The sequence below is a fragment of the Aulonocara stuartgranti genome (genome assembly GCF_965226115.1).
Source record: "Aulonocara stuartgranti genome assembly, chromosome: 10".
In the NCBI taxonomy this organism is placed as follows: Eukaryota; Metazoa; Chordata; class Actinopteri; order Cichliformes; family Cichlidae; genus Aulonocara; species Aulonocara stuartgranti.
The window spans coordinates 13090018-13108378 of NC_138946.1; the positions used below are offsets into that span (position 1 = coordinate 13090018).

The 18361-nt window shown below is 40.3% G+C and overlaps 1 protein-coding gene across 2 annotated transcripts; it reads left to right on the forward strand.

Moving 5' to 3' along the window:
• The first annotated feature begins 2802 nt into the window (after window positions 1–2802).
• ccni2 (cyclin I family, member 2) lies at window positions 2803–17002 on the forward strand. Of its 2 annotated transcripts, none has more exons than XM_082549314.1 (7): window positions 2803–2951; window positions 9020–9176; window positions 9605–9739; window positions 10076–10150; window positions 10970–11110; window positions 13896–14195; window positions 15451–17002. In XM_082549314.1, exons 1-7 carry the CDS (start codon window positions 2818–2820, stop codon window positions 15763–15765), a joined length of 1257 nt encoding a protein of 418 aa, XP_082405440.1. In that variant the 5' UTR covers window positions 2803–2817; the 3' UTR covers window positions 15766–17002. The 2 variants fall into 2 exon arrangements, with proteins under 2 accessions (XP_082405440.1, XP_082405441.1); XM_082549315.1 differs by lacking the exon at window positions 2803–2951 and adding an exon at window positions 7599–7937.
• Window positions 17003–18361: the final 1359 nt, after the last annotated feature.

Below are 18361 nucleotides of genomic sequence, written 5' to 3' on the forward strand. Positions count from 1 at the left end.
AAGGCAAAAAAAATATTTTACTGGGTTACTCAGATAGCCTAAGGTAAATACTGATGTGGTCTAGGGGAAAAAAATTGTCACTTGACAATTTGGGATTATTGGGTAAATCTAATCTATTTTATTTATTTATTTATGAAGTGAATCTATAGTCTGTTGCAAGAAACAGGAAAATAAATAAGCACAGATATTTTTTAAAGTCCATCTAGAAATGATTTTCACATGCCCAAAAGAAATTATTGGCTCTTTTATATGCAGGCTGTTAAAAAAAAAGACACCTCCTTCCAGACAGGTCTTTAAAAAAAAAAGTAATAAAGTGCAAAAGTTCAAGCAGTCTGAAACTGTGAAATCAAGTGAGTGTCACAAGTTACAGTGGGGCAAAAAAGTATTTAGTCAGCCACCGATTGTGCAAGTTCCCCCACTTAAAATGATGACAGAGGTCAGTAATTTGCACCAGAGGTACACTTCAACTGTGAGAGACAGAATGTGAAAAAAAAATCCATGAATCCACATGGTAGGATTTGTAAAGAATTTATTCGTAAATCAGGGTGGAAAATAAGTATTTGGTCACCTCAAACAAGGAAAATCTCTGGCTCTCACAGACCTGTAACGTCTTCTGTAAGAAGCTTTTCTGTCCCCCACTCGTTACCTGTATGAATGGCACCTGTTTGAACCCATCATCTGTATAAAAGACACCTGTCCACAGCCTCAAACAGTCAGACTCCAAACTCCGCCATGGCCAAGACCAAAGAGCTTTCGAAGGACACCAGGAAAAGTATTGTAGACCTGCACCAGACTGGGAAGAGTGAATCTACAATAGGCAAGCAGCTTGGTGTGAAAAAATCAACTGTGGGAGCAATCATCAGAAAATGGAAGACATACAAGACCACTGATAATCTCCCTCGATCTGGGGCTCCACGCAAGATCTCATCCCGTGGGGTCAAAATGATGATGAGAACGGTGAGCAAAGATCCCAGAACCACACGGGGGGACCTGGTGAATGACCTGCAGAGAGCTGGGACCAAAGTAACAAAGGTCACCATCAGTAACACACTACAACGGCAGGGAATCAAATCCCGCAGTGCCAGACGTGTTCCGCTGCTGAAGCCAGTGCATGTCCAGGCCCGTCTGAAGTTTGCCAGAGAGCACATGGATGATACAGCAGAGGATTGGGAGAATGTCATGTGGTCAGATGAAGCCAAAGTAGAACTTTTTGGTATAAACTCAACTCGTCGTGTTTGGAGGAAGAAGAATACTGAGTTGCATCCCAAGAACACCATACCTACTGTGAAGCATGGGGGTGGAAACATCATGCTATGGGGCTGTTTTTCTGCCAAGGGGACAGGACGACTGATCCGTGTTAAGGACAGAATGAATGGGGCCATGTATCGTGAGATTTTGAGCCAAAACCTCCTTCCATCAGTGAGAACTTTGAAGATGAAACGAGGCTGGGTCTTCCAACATGACAATGATCCAAAACACACCGCCCGGGCAACAAAGGAGTGGCTCCGTAAGAAGCATTTGAAAGTCCTGGAGTGGCCTAGCCAGTCTCCAGACCTCAACCCCATAGAAAATCTGTGGCGGGAGTTGAAAGTCCGTGTTGCTCGGCGACAGCCCCAAAACATCACTGCTCTCGAGAAGATCTGCATGGAGGAATGGGCCAAAATACCAGCTACTGTGTGTGCAAACCTGGTAAAGACCTATAGTAAACGTTTGACCTCTGTTATTGCCAACAAAGGTTATGTTACAAAGTATTGAGTTGTATTTTTGTTACTGACCAAATACTTATTTTCCACCCTGATTTACGAATAAATTCTTTACAAATCCTACCATGTGGATTCATGGATTTTTTTTTTCACATTCTGTCTCTCACAGTTGAAGTGTACCTCTGGTGCAAATGACTGACCTCTGTCATCATTTTAGGTGGGGGAACTTGCACAATCGGTGGCTGACTAAATACTTTTTTGCCCCACTGTATGTGAAGTGATTAAAGCTCCATTGTTCGCTTACTGAGCTGTGACCGATGAAGGGGAAAGGAATTTTGCACAAAAGAAATTAAACTTCATTAGTTTGACATCGATTCCTGAATTTACATATTAACTTGGCTAATACAAGAAACAAACCTTTTGAAACAAACCTTGCAAAAAATCAGTCAGGCATCATGTTTTAGTAACTTAACAAGTGTTAAAAAGGAGTTCAAGCCCATATCAGCTGATAGTTTAGCTGATTCATATAGAGCCTATGATATTTACGCTGCTGTAGCCAGCCTATAGTTAGTATGCATTTGCAAGCCTCTTTGCAACCCTCCTCCATGCTTAAATCTGTCCTATCTTTTCTTGCTGATGCATGCTCTTTTACCTTTCTCCAGTCTTATGTCCTCTATGAATTAATGTGAAACAATGCTGGAGGTCCAAGAAAGGAGATAAAAAGAAAAACTGATTTTAAATATCATTTTCTACGTAGTGCAGAGGTTTATTTTGCTGCCTTGACCAGTTTTACATGCAAAACTATGATAAAACACAAAGTGTCCAATCAAGAGAAGCACTGAAAAAGAATGGTAGCTTTCAGATTCTAGGAAGTGAAGATAATTGGGTAAATAAAGAGAATTACACCATATGAGGGAGATATAAAAAAGTACTGATATGTGCATCCCCAGAATATATGTGTGCATAACCTCTAGATCTTTGCACAAACTCAAACTAGTCTCAGTTTAAACATTCAGAGAATGAGGACAAGCAAGAGATATATGAGACAAACACCTGACTTGATACACTACATACTGTGTTCACTCTGCTAGTTACACTCTGTCAACATGCAGATATGCTGCTTGCTGTGACTGTTGTTTCTTATCAACATTCCTGTCTTGACCTTGGTTCAGACACATTGGTCAACTTTGAGACGACTGAGAGGAGAATACAAACACTTGCTGCCCGTGGTTTGTTGACTAGTGTAAGGTAAGGTTTGACTGGTGTATAAATAGACAGAGAAGGTCTAACGCTTCATTTCTGAGGTTTTCCTGACAGGAACCACAAGCACAGAAGCAGTCAGGAAACTGTGAGACACAAATGTGTTCTCTCCTAGAGCCGTTGTGTTGTTTGATTTTCTCTAAATGTGAGTGTAATTTTACCTCATGTTTGAAATATTCCTTTTATGACTCTATCTTGGGAGAGTGTGCTTATGTGATGGAGGAGAAAACTGGCAGACCAACAAAGATATAAGTATATAAGAATAGCATGATTTTAGGGTTTAGTTTTAGTTTACTAAAACTTTACTTTAACTAGCTGGAGACACCAACAGACTAAATAAACAGAACAGGAAGGCTGACTCTGTAATTGACTGTTGGTTGGTGTTTGTAGTGATTTTTGGTAGTTGTCATTGGTAGTTGTAGTGGTTGGTTGTTGTAGTTGGTTGCTGGTTGTTTATTGTTAGTTGTTATTATTGTTGGTTTCTGCTGTTCGTCAGTTGTTATTGGTGGTGATTGATGCCAGCTGTTGCTGTTGGTTGTTGGTATTGTATCATTATTCAACTGCTGAAATAAAAGAATTTGTGAAATAGGGGATTTTGTGTTTTCCATCAAATTGTATTGTAGTTGTATCTAAATGATTTAAACAGTTAGCTGTTAAAAATGTATTAAAGTTTCATTTGAAGATCAGTCTGAAGGCAGAAAGGCTGCTGATACAAGTGTTAAATAAAGATAACTGCAGCACAGCCTCTCACAGTACCATTAGTTATTGGCTAAAAAACAGATTTTAAATTTAACCTGTCATTAAACACAGGTGTTTGCCTTTATGGCAGCTGAACGTAGCAACAGAGTAGCAAATAAAAAGAATGACATGTGGCTGGTTAAACGCTGAAGTGCGTTTAAACAATAACTTAAAGCACATAGCAAGTATTTTATTTCTTCATGTGAGGGCAAGCACTACTTCAAACTGCTTGTCAGGGTTTCATATCAAAAGCAGGCTGCTGGATTAAAGAACCAAGCAACAAAAACACCTTTTACTGTTTTCAGTGTTTGGTGTCGTGGTTTTTGTTGCACAGCATCTTAATTTCACTTTTCTAAAGGCCACACAAGGTAATCTTCCTGTTCAGAGACATCACTCCCAGATCTGACTAAATGGGAGCAAAAGGGTCAGAAAACAGTCACTCCAAATAATAGTCTTATCATCCATCCATGGTTGGGAGACTGTATGAAATGCATCTTGGGTGCAATTAATCAAATTCTGCTGCCAGTGGTGACACATTGATGAATGCTCCCATGTTTTTACTGGTTAAAGACAAAGGTGGAAACAAAAGAAGCACATTTCTGTGTGATTTCTTACTGTCACACAAACAAAACATACATCTTTATACTTCTAGAGACTCTGAGAACCTTGTGTTGATTTATTCAGACATTTTTTGTTTCTTATTAAGTGCTTGTTTTACTGTAAAAAGCCCCACATAGGTGTGATTCATCATAACCGGATAAAACTAGAGGTGAGCTTTCATGAATTCTTATAATCAAGTATTCTGCAGATTCTGAGGGCGACTGAGGTAAACAACCTGCTGTAAAAATAAAAATGCTTTATTGAGCAATACTTAGTATGGATTGCAACATCCTGCGGTGTTGCAATACCAACGATGGGGTTTCATTTGTTTTTCTGAGGTTGGCAAAAAAATTATGTAACAGGAAATTTCATTTGAATGTGTGGCATTTTGATACCTGCATTCAGGCTATCGCATGCAGCAGATCCGCGCAAGTTGCATAGAAAGTCAAGTTGTTGTTTTTCTATGTTTTCCTGCTATGGTGCATGATACGGTAATAATATGTGTGTGTATATACATTCTTGAGCACCTTTATGCATCTAAATCAAACTCTTGAATTTGTTTTAAATACAAGTGCATTCCTAAATAGACTGCTCAAAAAATAAAACAACATTTTCAAAAAAAAAACAATGGGGAAAAAATTACCATGCTGGATATGAACTGGGTCGGGAAAGAAAGGATGCCACATCATTGGACAGAAATGAAAATTATCAGTCTGTAGAGGGCAGAGGTCATCCTGTTCCTCCTTGCACAAAAGAGCAGATATCAGGCGTGCTGATGGGTTAAGGAATGCCTTCCATGGTCTTCTCATAGAGTAACTGCCTGTCTCCTGGAATCTCCTCCATGCTCTTGAGACTGTGCTGGGAGACAGCAAACATTCTGGCAATGGCACGTAATGACGTGGCATCCTGGAGGAGCTGGACTATCTGTGCAATCTCTGTAGGATCACATCATACTACCAGTAATGATACTGACCCTAGTCAAATGCAAAAGTAGTGAAAAAAACACAACAAAAACGTCAGCAGCCGCCAAGTCTAAAAGCATTTCTGTTTTTGGTGGCTATCTCTTTGTTGCCCCTTTAGTGCACCTGTTGTTAATTTCATTGACACTAAAGCAGCTGAAACTAACAACCCCCTCTGCTACTAACTGCCCAGATCAATATGCCAGAAGTTTAACTGACTTGATGCTGTACTTTGAATAAATGTTCCTTTAATTTTTTGAGCAGTGTATTTATGTTGAAAGGCATAGCATAGCAGTCAGTATACACTAAAGCATGTATATATTTGTAATATCATTGGCTAAGCCATCTTTTCATTTGGATGCATACCAAATAAGGCTTCCATCTTCCATATATAGTATTTTTGTGTATTAAAAGTTGCATAGGCTTTAAAAACAATCCAGTGATGGCTGGGCTCTGTGTTTTTGATACAGAGAGATCAAATTCAGCTCTACTATATGGTGGTCCACTGCCTATCAAGCTAATACTTGATAGGCAAGCTAATACTGCTGCCAATGCTGTTCGTAGAAGTGGTTTATGTTTAAGATCGCAATTTCAGACTCTCCTCCATTAGGCTAAAACAGCTAAACTATAAGCTCAGACAGCACCAGATTAAACAGTGTTAAACTCAGCTAATGGCCCCTGTTGACCACCCCCAACACGTTGCCTCTATGCACACAACTTCAAAGCAAACAGTAAGACTACGCATGTCTACAGAGCTGATATAAAACCTGTAGCTAGTTCGCCAGAGTAATGCGATTGAGGGAAATTACAATTCTAGATGCACATTTCTCTCCGTGGTACATGAACTAACATTCATTTCAGCCATCACAAAATGTTAAATGCTACAGAGAACTGCAGGTTTCGGGCTTGTGGAAAGAATTTCAGGCAGATTCGATTTCAGGTTTACAGATTAAGAATGCAGGAGTAGTCCTAAAGGTAAACAGTGTCTTAGCGGTACATTATCCACAGTATTACCAAAGAAAACTTAACACAAAGAAATTTCCACATCAAGACTGCTGCACACTAAACTTAATGTTTGTTGTTCAGGTGAACTTTGATGTCAGTGAGAGAAAGGTTAACAAAACTCTTCTTCTTCATCTGGCTGCTCTCTTTAGGGGTCAACCATCTCACCCAATCGCTAGTGTCCTCCTCCTTCTCGCCACTTCTCTATGGTCTTCCTCTTTTCCTCCTGCCTGGCAGCTCCATATTCAGCACCTCTGCCTGACCTGAGACAAAAAGGCAAGACATATGGGTGCACCATCTAAGACAGATAAAAGGGGGCACAACCACTAAGAGACTTAAAGACATATTATTATTATTATTTTTAAATAGATTAGTAAATGAACTGGAAGACAGTTAAGGGAAGCTAAAATTGGGATGACATGCTCTGGTTGGTTGCATCAGATTAAAATCTAGCTGCAGTGTTTTGCACCAGTTGTGGGCGAACAATACATCGTAGCAGGTCTCACCACCATAATATAAACCTTCCCTTTTAATCTTACTGCTAACCTTCTCTTGCAAATCAGCCCTGAGACTCTCCAGCCACACCACTGTCAAACTAAAGATTTCCCCTTACTTGCAGGCATACATATTACACGTGTGCTTTCTATCCCACAACTATACAAAAGATCTACCTGAAAAGGTCCATCTATCCATTTTCACACACTGAGACCTCCTTGTCTTTATCTTGCTGGCCACCTCCTCCACCTCATCCAGGAGGGGGGACACCAAGGTGTCCCACAGTCTGCCAAGAGAGAGGTCTTCCCTGAGGCCTGTCCTCAGTAGGACATGCCTGAAACACCTCACCTAGGAGGCATCTTAAACAGGTCCCTGAACCACCTCATCAAACTGAAAAGGTCCAATTGTAAAATCAGACACAGCCACAGAGTTGTGCGGCTGCAGGATCTCACAGCCCTGTGGGGAATGAGCTGTATCAAAGGACTTTGGAGGGGAGGGGAGGGGAAAGAAAAGGGACAGGACCAGGAATCTAGCATCCCAGCAGTGAGAAGAGGGATGGATGGGACTCAAATACCCTGCGCAAATGGAAATATTTTTCAGGTAGAAAGGGCAGCTGCTGTTCATCCTTCTGCCTCTGTGCAGGAATGATTCCCACACAGGATAAACCGAGAGCAGCTCCTTATATTTCAGCAAACACCATCACTTTCTTGCTGCACACAGCACAAATCTTCCATTTCCAGAGCTCGCTCGCCCATTTTGTGTGACGGGTCCCGTATGTCTGACCCACTAACACATTTCCGTTTATCAGGCGGCGTTACGTCACGCCAGTGGGCGGAGTCTAGTCGTTCAAAACACAGCCTGCCTTCAAATCCTCCCAGATTTTTTTACGATTCCCACCTTTTTTTTATTTTAAATTTTGCTCTCATTTTACAGCCTCCCTCAGCTTTTTCGGTACTCGGCGCCTTTTTTACTTTTTAAAATTTTTATCTGCTCTTCGTATATAATGCGGTGGATCTCCGTGTATTCTTTCCGACCTGGTTTTTCTTCCGAGATTGACTTCACGAACAGCATCATCCTCTGTTGTTTGTTTTCTGGATGCTTTCGATGGATATGGATTAATTTAAAAGCCGTATAAATGCACCTGCCGTCGGAGAGACACTCGGCTTTTAAAATCGCAGAGGTAAGACTGTGCGAGAGCTAAAGCGGAGGGTTAACGGGAACAAATGTTTTTGTTTGCAGCAGCAGCAACTGTGCAAGAGGCTGCAGGAGCAGCTGCGGGGCATTATCCCGCCTGGAGCCCGTCTGCGTTGTGCTGCACGTACTGCACATCAGAACAAAGTCCATACTTTCAAATGATTTTGAATTTGCATTTTGTCAGCAGTGTGGAAGTCTGGGGAAATGGCGTTATTGTTGTCGAGCAGACTTGAGCGCGCAGTTCATTTCCTGCTTCGCTTCTTTTTCTGAGTAGAGCAGATTGTTTACCAAAGCAGACTAAAAATCGCCGCTGCAAATTTCGGTTTCGAGCCAATACCAAGTGAGCGCAGGCCCAGTGTTACCGACACTGATGCTTTAACCTTCTGTAGGCAATCTCAAAAGTACATCTCAGTTTTTCTGCGTGATGAAGAAATGCCCCTGTAGTAAAAGAAATCCATCTGTAAACACGACTCTCAGGGTTTAAACTGTAAGAAATGAATGTGTAAAATTACAGATTAAACTCTGGTAGCTTGTTGCCCAGACTTCCCTCTAATTATAAAACTTTCTTTTTCTTACTATGAAACAATTTTTAAAAAAACAAATTCTAAAGTAGAAGCAGAAAAACAGGAAATTTTGTTATTTAATAGTTGTAATTAAACATGTTATGTGACCCCACTGCTGAGGTCTTTATTAGGAAAACCTATATATCCTATGAAAATACTGCATTAAATAGCGGCATTTAGACAAATGTGTCCTTTCTGATTAATAGGAGAAATATATTGAACTTGGGGGGTAGAAACAAGGTCAAGTATCAATCCAATACCAATACTAGCATTACTGTCGATACTTGGATCGATTGACTCATCTCTACTGTGGATCGTGGAAATCACATTTTTGCACAAAACTGGTTTGTATTTAAAGAAGCTGCTCAAATTGCTGTTTCTACGAAACGTTTCATCTCCCTGAACTTTACTAAGCTGCTATCATTTTTCTTCTATTAATTAAATTAATAGAAGAAAAAGAATGTGATAGCTTCTTGTCTCACCCAACCCTCCCCCCCACCATCAGGTGTGTGTGCCCTGGGTGCAGCCTGGCCTGTGCTGTGGATGTGATGAAGAACCCAGGAGCCGCGGAGAGCCGTCGGCTGGACGGCCTGCTGGAGGCCGCTCTGGTCCGAGAGGCTCGCCTCTGGAAGGTACCAGTCTTCAAGAATGGATGCATCCAGGTGAGCCCATAGTTGTTAGGGGATGCATAAATGTAGGGTGTCATTTTTGCATTTTCAACTTGAGTAAAGGTGTTTTTTTTAATGTTTATAAAGCACAGACATTTTATAGGCAGCTCAAACCTTTTTTATGATATAAAAAATGGAATGATGCCAACAGGAAAATCAATTTTGATTCGGTCAGTAAAAGGAGCCATTCTTATGACAGGAACCAATAAATCTCTTCATCTCAAAGTAGTTCAGCTGGTATTATAGAAAGGCAGCCTGTCATCTGGTTTTTATGTTGCTGTCATTGTACCTCTTAAAGCAATAACCACAGCAGAAAACCTTACAGGTTCTGGTTCGCGCCTGGTTGCATTTTATTCTTTCATCTAAAATGTAGTTCTTTGCACATGTAAATCATTAATCTGTTTTATCCTTTGTCCGCTCAGGGCGCTGACATCTCTTCATCCCAACACCAAGAAATGATCCTTTGGCTTGGAGAAATGAACAGGCTGTTTCGTTTCTGTCCAGAGACCTTTGCACTGGGAGTGTGTGTCCTCAACCGTCTGCTGTCTACTGTGAAGGTAGACAACAACACGTGATGGTGGTGGTGTCCGACTTTTGTTTTGGTTTACAGCTTAATTTGCCCAGTAACTAAGGTTTACACTTTAGAATAATAGATTCTGTAGTTCTAAATTAAACTGTTCAAAGTTGCATTGCGCACATTTCACAGCTAATATTCTGTATGCACACCCTGTTAGTTTATCCAGTGCTGCAGGAACAAAGAGGTGAGAGCGAGGCAGATCTTTACTGTTGCAACATATCATGTACTTAAAAGTTATCAGTTGTGATGTTTGATTTAATTTCCGCGGGTCTTTCTTTATGGAGGCAAACTAAACAAATCCTTTTGTGTTTTATAGGCTCAAACAAAGTACCTGAAATGCATCGCTTTTACCTCACTGGTTCTGGCTGCCAAAATCAACGAGGAAGATGAGGTAAGAGCAAGCTTTAAGCTGCAATGCAAAAAGGAAACCAAGAGTTTAAGGCTCAGTCACAGTAGAGTAAAATTGGAGGGCAGCCTCCTTGCGACTGTGGGGGGGAAATCAGTGGTTGCCAGGTGACTGCAGTGAATTTATGTACTCTGATTATTGGGTTGGGGTTTTTTTTTTTTTTGTTTTTTTTTTACACAACTACTTGAGCGTGTGATATCCTCACCCTCCACATTGGATTGCAAGGTGATTGCACAGGTTGCCTGATGTGAGGCAACCTGTCTCCAGACAATCATGGTGTGACTCGGACTCACTGCAATCACTCTCAGACTGACTGTTAAACTGATTTATAAACGTCCAGATTTCCAAAACCTTGCAATCAATCTGATACAGTCTACGAAAATTACTGCAACTCCTCTGCAACACATCTCTTTTCAGCAGGAGACTAGTTAACTGTATGTATTCTGGTAATATTCTGGCAGCAACTACGTCACTATTTATGGAATTTTCAAAACTGAGGTTCTGACTGGACACTTAATTTAGCAAGTAGATGGCAACAGAATTGGATGTTCACCGATTTATCAGTTAATTGCAATGTTAATACAAACTGTATGTAGTTGCCAACCAGTTGCAAACTGATTGCAGACTGACTCCGACTTATTGCAGTTTCAAGGCAAAGGCGACAAAATCACAAGTTTGTTGCACATGATCACTAATAATGATTTTTAAAAATAGAAATAAATAAAAAAATAAACACCTCCGACTTCAGTGCATTTTCAAAACATTGTTTATTAATTTCCCTTTTTGTCTGTGTGTGTTTAACAGGTTATAGGCTCTGTTAAAGGCCTGGTTGTGCAGAGTGGATGCAACTTTTCAACAGCGGAGATTCTTCGCATGGAGAGGATCATTCTAGACAAGCTGCACTGGGACTTGTACACCGCAACACCCATCGACTTCGTTCACATAGTAAGAGAGAATTCAGCAGATTGACAAGCAGACAGAATTTTTTTTTTCTTTCTTTTTTGTAATCTGGACCTGAACTCGAAATGCTTCATGAATTCAGCTCCTGGTCTTGCATAAAAACACACATGGTACAAAAGCGCACATAAAACTGTCATGCTTGCATCATGTTTGCTTCAAGATGGCATTCACAAACCCTCACACCTTCACCTCCCCCTAAAGAAAAGAATTGGTCCTTGTAGTGATTGTGCATTTATTTGATATGACTCAATGTGGCTACAGTTATATATATTAATATAACAAACTCCATTCAGTTGATAAAGAAATCCTGGATTTCACTAAAAGCATATCTGGAAAGCTGGATTGTGTTTTTCTTCATGCCACTGTTTTAGAAATCAGATTTGATTTCTTTATTTTTAATGAGCAAAAATTCCAAATATTTTGTTTTTCAGGTTCTTAAATGCAGATTTTAAATAAATCCTCCAAAGATTTAATCCAGACTTTTTTTTTTTTCTCACTTTCCTTCTAATTCATTGGCAAAGATGACATTTAGTGATTCATAGACTATTAAATTTGTCCATTGCAGAGTAAACAGATGAAAGAATTAAACTTGACATTAAAATAAAGCTTTAGTGCCACTTTGTGATCTAAAGATTTGACTTGCAGATCTCCATAGTGGACAAAATCAAGTTTTTGTGTTTTTTAAGCAATAAGTCAAGCGTTATGAGGCTTCTCTAACACAGAAGGCTGCATGTGCAAGCTGCAAGCAAAGTAACATACGTTGCATATCAGGCCAAGGCACTTCTGACTAACCCTGCAGCCTCGCTGTGGAGACCTAAAAGATGAGCGGCCAGGAGGGTATAAAGATCAAGGATCTCTAAAATTATATCTGGGGTAACCGCTCAAAATCTCCGTGTTGTGTTTACGGCTTGGACCTGTGGCACTACTTGTTAAATCTTCCCAAGTCATTGCCTGAGGAGGTAACCGCTCACTGAGCTGTCAACAAACACACACACACACATTATTTGGATCCCCCCTCGTGCAGTTGGGCCTCGGGCTGTATTCATAATGCTTTTAAGTGAAAGTCAAAGAGCAAAAATTCACGGGACTGAGGTAAACGTCTCGCCTGTGAAGGTGCTCTAAAGAAAAATCTTTATCCATGTGATAGAAATAAAGCAGATTGTAGGCCAGAAGCTGGAAGCTTTATGAATACAGCCTTGACAAATGGTTAAACTGAATTCAGCCACATGCTTTACGAGTTTTACCTACGACTCGTGATGCACACTTTCAAATGCATCTGACTTTTTAGAAAAGTTAAATATTTTTATTTTTGTCTTCTCATGGATTCTGTCTCAACCCACACCTCAATGACCACCAACATTCCCAACAAATGTATAAATAACATCGTTGTGATTCTGAGAGCAGTGTAGGACTGCTTCTTAAAGCCACCAACCATAAACTGTCCCCCCCCAAAAAGCAGCTTGGCACATTCAGGCTGAATCCCCACTAAACTTACAAGAAAAAGGAAAAAAATGGCACTTCCCCTCCAGGCTGATATTTATGTCACAGGTTTACCGAGTGCAGTTCTTATTGTGGCTCTATTATTGTCCTAGCGCTCGACTTTTCAGGTATTACAAAATCCAAGACTTTTAAAATAAAGACATGATGTATTAATAAAAACTATAATAAAATAAAGACATTTTCTCTCTTTGTACTATTCAAATAAATACTTTAACTATACTTTTAAGTATGTCACAATTACATTCCCCCGGCCCTGAAGAAGTTTCCCTTCACTAAATAAAACTGTATTCTACCGTTGTCTACAAAACGGCTAACAATAGACTCTATCGATTAATTTGTCACAGACGCTCCACCATGACACTTTGATATGAATAAATAAGAGGATTTACAGAGTTTTCTTCGTGTTACCTCTCGTCGTTCAACATCCATGTGAAACTCCTGGAGAAGCACTATCAGCTGTGTGATGGTAAAAACCATCTTTACTGCTACATTACCCTGAAAAGGACTCCAGAAAGAAGTGTAGTGGTGAGGGGGGGACTCAAGAAATTATATTGACTTTAGCGCCACACCGCTGAATCTGCAGCTCCAGGAACATCCCACTTTCTTTAAATCCCATGGCTTATATTTGCTACGGCGTAAAAGACGAAATAAAGCAGATGAACCAAACGCTATGTGACTAAATGAATGACGGGGTTTGAAACAAAAGCTGGATGAATGCATTCCTTTTTTTGATTCTCAGGATGTTCATCTAAACCAAAAGACTGAGCCAGCTTATTCAGCCTGTACTCACTGGTTTTAAAAGTGAAGCAGATTAATTAGTTTATGTTGCTATTTGGAAAAACTGAAACCACCTTCTTTTTCCACTGAGCCCCAACTCAGGTTTGTCAGTTACCTCCCACAAACTGTAACACAGAAAAGCACTGCACGTACAATACGATACAAACGAGATTACAATAAGCAGTCGGACAAAGAGGAGGGGGGTTTGGCGGGCTTCATTAGCAAAACCTGCACTGCTAGAGCTTCAGGTTTGGACCTCTACACTCACCTTTGAAGAGTGGATGATCAATCGGCAGATTGATCACGTCTTTGTTGGTGAGAAATTTGTGTAAAAGGGATGAATGATGTGCAGTTAAATGCACTGGTATACTTGATATAAATCTAGCAGGTTAGGAGTGGGCAATGGGTGGACAGACAATGAGATAACAATGACATCGTTATGGTAACATTTTGGTCTCGATTATGTTCTTTCCCCCCCGTTGGTCCATCCTAGTTCCACGCCATGCTCGTCTCCAGCCACCCCCACCTCATTCCGTCCATCGGTCTTGGATCCGGTGTCGGCTGGTACCCTGCAACGGACCCCGGTGTCCCCCCCGTTGGGCTGGGGAATCAGAAGAGACCTCCTGGCCTCCAGGTGGCGTTGTGGACCAGGCAGGTGCAACACTGTATGGCTTGCCACCAGCTTTGGCAGTTCAAGGGCTCCACATTGGCTTTGGCCATCATCACTTTGGAGCTGGAGGCACTCACACCCGACTGGTTCTCCATGTTAACAGATCTGCTGAAGAAAGCACAAGTAAGAAAAAGCGCCTACTACTTTCTCTGGTCACGTTAAACATCTTAACGCAAGATATTCAGGGATTAACACATACTACAGCCCAACCAACAGTTTCATGTATTCTGCAATTAGTGGTTGATTTTTAGCTCAAGTAGATTTTACCGCAAACGTGATAATGGAAAACATGGGCAAAAACTTGGACAGTATTGGTCGGTTTGTTGAACTCATGCAGAGAAATGTAATATATGTTGAAAATCTAGCACTTTCAGTCCAGGCACTCCATGAGTCGTAGCAAAGCAGTCTCTCAAAATCCAACTGGAAAAATCCCAAAAGCTTGCCCATAGCTGTAAATCTGCAAGCTGCTTTGCAACCCTGTTTTTGTTTTGTTTTTTTTCCCTGATCGAATCAATGTCATGTCAGTCACTGATGTCCACTGTGCTCTCAGCTTCTCATCTATGCGTAAGAAATAAAGCTGAGGCCATAGGACACAGCCATAATGACAAACATTTGATTGTAGAAACTGTTGCACGTCAGGTATTTCTATTTGTATACCACCAATTCACAAAAAGCTTAGCCTCGAGATGCTTTAAATCCTAGAGCAGCGGTCCCCAACCTTTTTTGTGCCACGGACCGGTTTATGCCCAACAATATTTTCACGGACCGGCCTTTAAGGTGTCGTGGATAAATACAACAAAATAAAACTAGTACCGGTACCGAAAAAATATTTATTCATAACACACGTGAAAAGACCCAGGAAAACAAAGTTAACGATAAAAACGATAACAGAATAACGCTGAAAACCAATAAAAACCCTGAAAACCATACATTTCACACCTAAGCCTCAACTCTCGCGGCCCGGTACCAAACGACTCACAGACCGGTACCAGTCCGAGGCCCGGGGGTTGGGGACCGCTGTCCTAGAGTATTGGATTGAACTCTTATTTGCTGCCATGTCAAATCTTTAATTAGAAAAGTAACTTATTAGCAGTGACCCTGGCAACAAGCCTGTACAGGAAGTAACTAACAAAATGTTGTTTAAACACTATGTCTTCATTGTTTGTGTTCTGTTGCAATTTCCATTTAAAAGCACACTAACACACCAAAGTCACAAGAAAGACTTTCCTACTCTGGCAGTGGGACCATCTGAAGTATAATAGACTAAAGTAGAATCAACAATATAGTCTGTAGGCCATCATTTACATCATGCTTGTCTCTTCTTTTTCTTGTTCATCTCACACACATTATCATGCTTCTTCTTGTTCCCATCTCCCAGGTTGACAGTGCGGAGTTCATCCATTGCAAAGAGGTGGTGGACGAGTACCTGCACAGCCTGGAGTTCTCCCTGACAACCAACGCAGTCTACATTTTCAACAGCACTCAGATCCAGGAGGAAGAGCGAGCCCAAAGCCCCACGCGGCACTTACGAGAGTCCGGGAGGGACCAGGAGGACTCGGACGAGTATTACGACGGATTCAGAAATCTCTATAACGAGGAAGCGACTCCCGGGGCAGAGGGGAGCAATCGCGATGATTCGTTTGAGCAGGAGGACATCTCGTCGTGCCCCCCACTGCACCCTGCTGTCAACTAGGAGGACATTTTATTCACACCGTCCACCTTTCGTCTAAAAGGACATTGTGGGACCCAGATGCTCCTCGCTAACCATAACATTTCAAGATTTTGTTTTTCCTAAAAGATTTGGCTAATGTAAAATTTAGTATTATTTTAGTTTCTTCTTTGCACTTGTCCTCATTGACTCTGAAGGTGTCAGGATTTTTTGGGGGGTCTTATTCTGATCTTGTGGCTTGTTCTTGGCGGCTGAGCTGAAGCTGTGGGGAATCACTTACGTTACCAAAATTAGATTTGAATGTTTCTCTTTAGTGCAAAGTTACTGTTCTACCTGTAAAGGCCTTCTTCCCCTTACTTTACAACCTTCTTTTGGTTCACATCAACTCCAGATTTTTTGGGGGGTGTTTGTTTTGGGGTTGTTGTTTTTTTTGTTGTTGTTTTTAAGGCCTGTTTATTTGCTTCTTTTCCAAGTTTGACGGTGCCCCCCCTCCCGAGCCACATAGCACTTTGATATTAAAAAAAAGCTTTTTTTTCTTTTTTATACAAATAATTATATATTTTTAACCTCTTTTTATTATTTTAATCTTAACTCTACTAAAGTTTTCCAATTTTGTTAAATGTTTATTTACCCTTTTATTTAGAAAAGTTACATTTTTACTTAAAAGCTTTATTTCATGACTTAATTATGCAAATGTTTTTATTAAATTAAGTTGCAGCCTGAGTTGGTTTAAATTATGCAGCTGTTACATATCATATCTGAGTACCTTTGGGAGATTGATTCAACACTAGAGCAGAATAATAAAACAATGGTGATTTTTGACGGCATGAGATTATCTGATTGATGATGCAGCATCAGTGATAAATTAGCAATATTTTTTTTAAATTATGTACTGTATGATAATCTGAGGTTGACCTATGGGATTATTCTTTCCTCTGATGTGTAAACTGATGAAGGCTGATGGATGAGAACGCAGCGTCTCTTGAGGAACTTTACCTCCACCGCTCTACCAATGCTGGAGAGACTGATCTTTGATTTTATATATTTATTTTTGTTTAGGTGGCTCAAATTGTGTTCAGTCTCAGTAACATGACTTCTAATGTGAACAGGTTATTTTCTCATTTGTAAAGCCTGCTTTGATTCATCAAGTCGATCTGAACCAAGCAACACATATTCCTTCAGATACTGAGGCAGCTATATCTTATTGTCTACCATAGAAATAAAGCTATGATTTCAACAAATAAAAATTCATTTCCTGATATTTTGAATGTTTTTGGTTTTTACTCAATTTTTGCTTGATATTTAGAGGTTTTGTCAATTACTGCATACGAGGATCAAGTAGTTGGGATGGGGGGGGGTCAACAAAAAATCGGAAAAGTCAGTGACACTAAAAAGAAACAGGTGGTGAAACATTTTATAGCTAATATAACTGCATCTACAAACTGTGGAATAATGTTCCTCAACATAAAATTGCAAATATTTCATCGCCTACAGTACATATTATCAAAGGATTTAGAGAATCTGGAGAAATCTCTGTGCGCAAGGGAGTTTGCTTGTAGTTTGTCCATCCACAAAATCTGAGCTCACAATCAGTCGTAAGTAGGTTAAAAAAAAACTTATCTAGTCAAACCCCTGAAATACGTCATGCATCTCAGCAGCTATCACTTATCTGTCACTGGCTTTGATGTTGTGTCTCAGTCCAAGTATGTACATGGAGGCTCTCAGGGTGATTAGCAGGCAGCTTTGTTGGCAGTGTTAGTGTACTACAGCACAGAGAGAGCTCTGAACATATTGTAGGGCTGAATGAGGTCCAGTGAACTCTGCAGGTGGTAGACAGAATAATACCAATGCTGGCAGATCCTTCACAGTAAATGGAAAACAGTCTCAATTACCCAATAAAATATCTCACAGATTATTATAGTTTTGTGTAGTTTTTCATTGATAATAAATATAGCATTTATATACATGTTATATAAATTTAGAAAAGAAATGCACTTATACCTTTACCTGTTATATCATACAGCAGCTAGTTAACACTGGTAACAGGAAAAAGGGGGATGCCCCTGGGCTCATAGCCAGATCTGTATTCATGACATGACCATATTAGGATTTCTGCCTTCACTGACATCACAGTCTAGCATAGAAAAAAAAAAAAAAACAAAAAAAAAAACACACACAAAGTGAGTGTTTTGTCCAGTAAAAATACTATATACCTCATCTATCTGATATTTTGGTCATATTCAATACGAGCAAGCACCTCTGTAAATTAGGTTGCATTCAATTAGAAAATGTTATTTATTGAAAGAGAATGGTGGACGGAGTGAACAAAGATCCCGCTCACTTTTATGAGCCCAGTTGGTGGCCCAGAAGACGCTCACAGAAAGCAGCACCGATGACTGAGGTCGATGAAGATCCACCTTTTATGACGCATGACATCAATCGGGTGGTCAGGGATCCCTTTGGCGAAGAAGTTACCGATGGAGTGTCCAGAAAAGAAATCTGGAGAAATTCTAAACAATGAAAGAACTTAAACTGAAGTGGGGAAGGAACTGGGTAGGATGTGGCCGGCGTCAGGTCGTACGGGTTTAGTAGGGTGAGTTTACTTTAATAGTTTGTCATT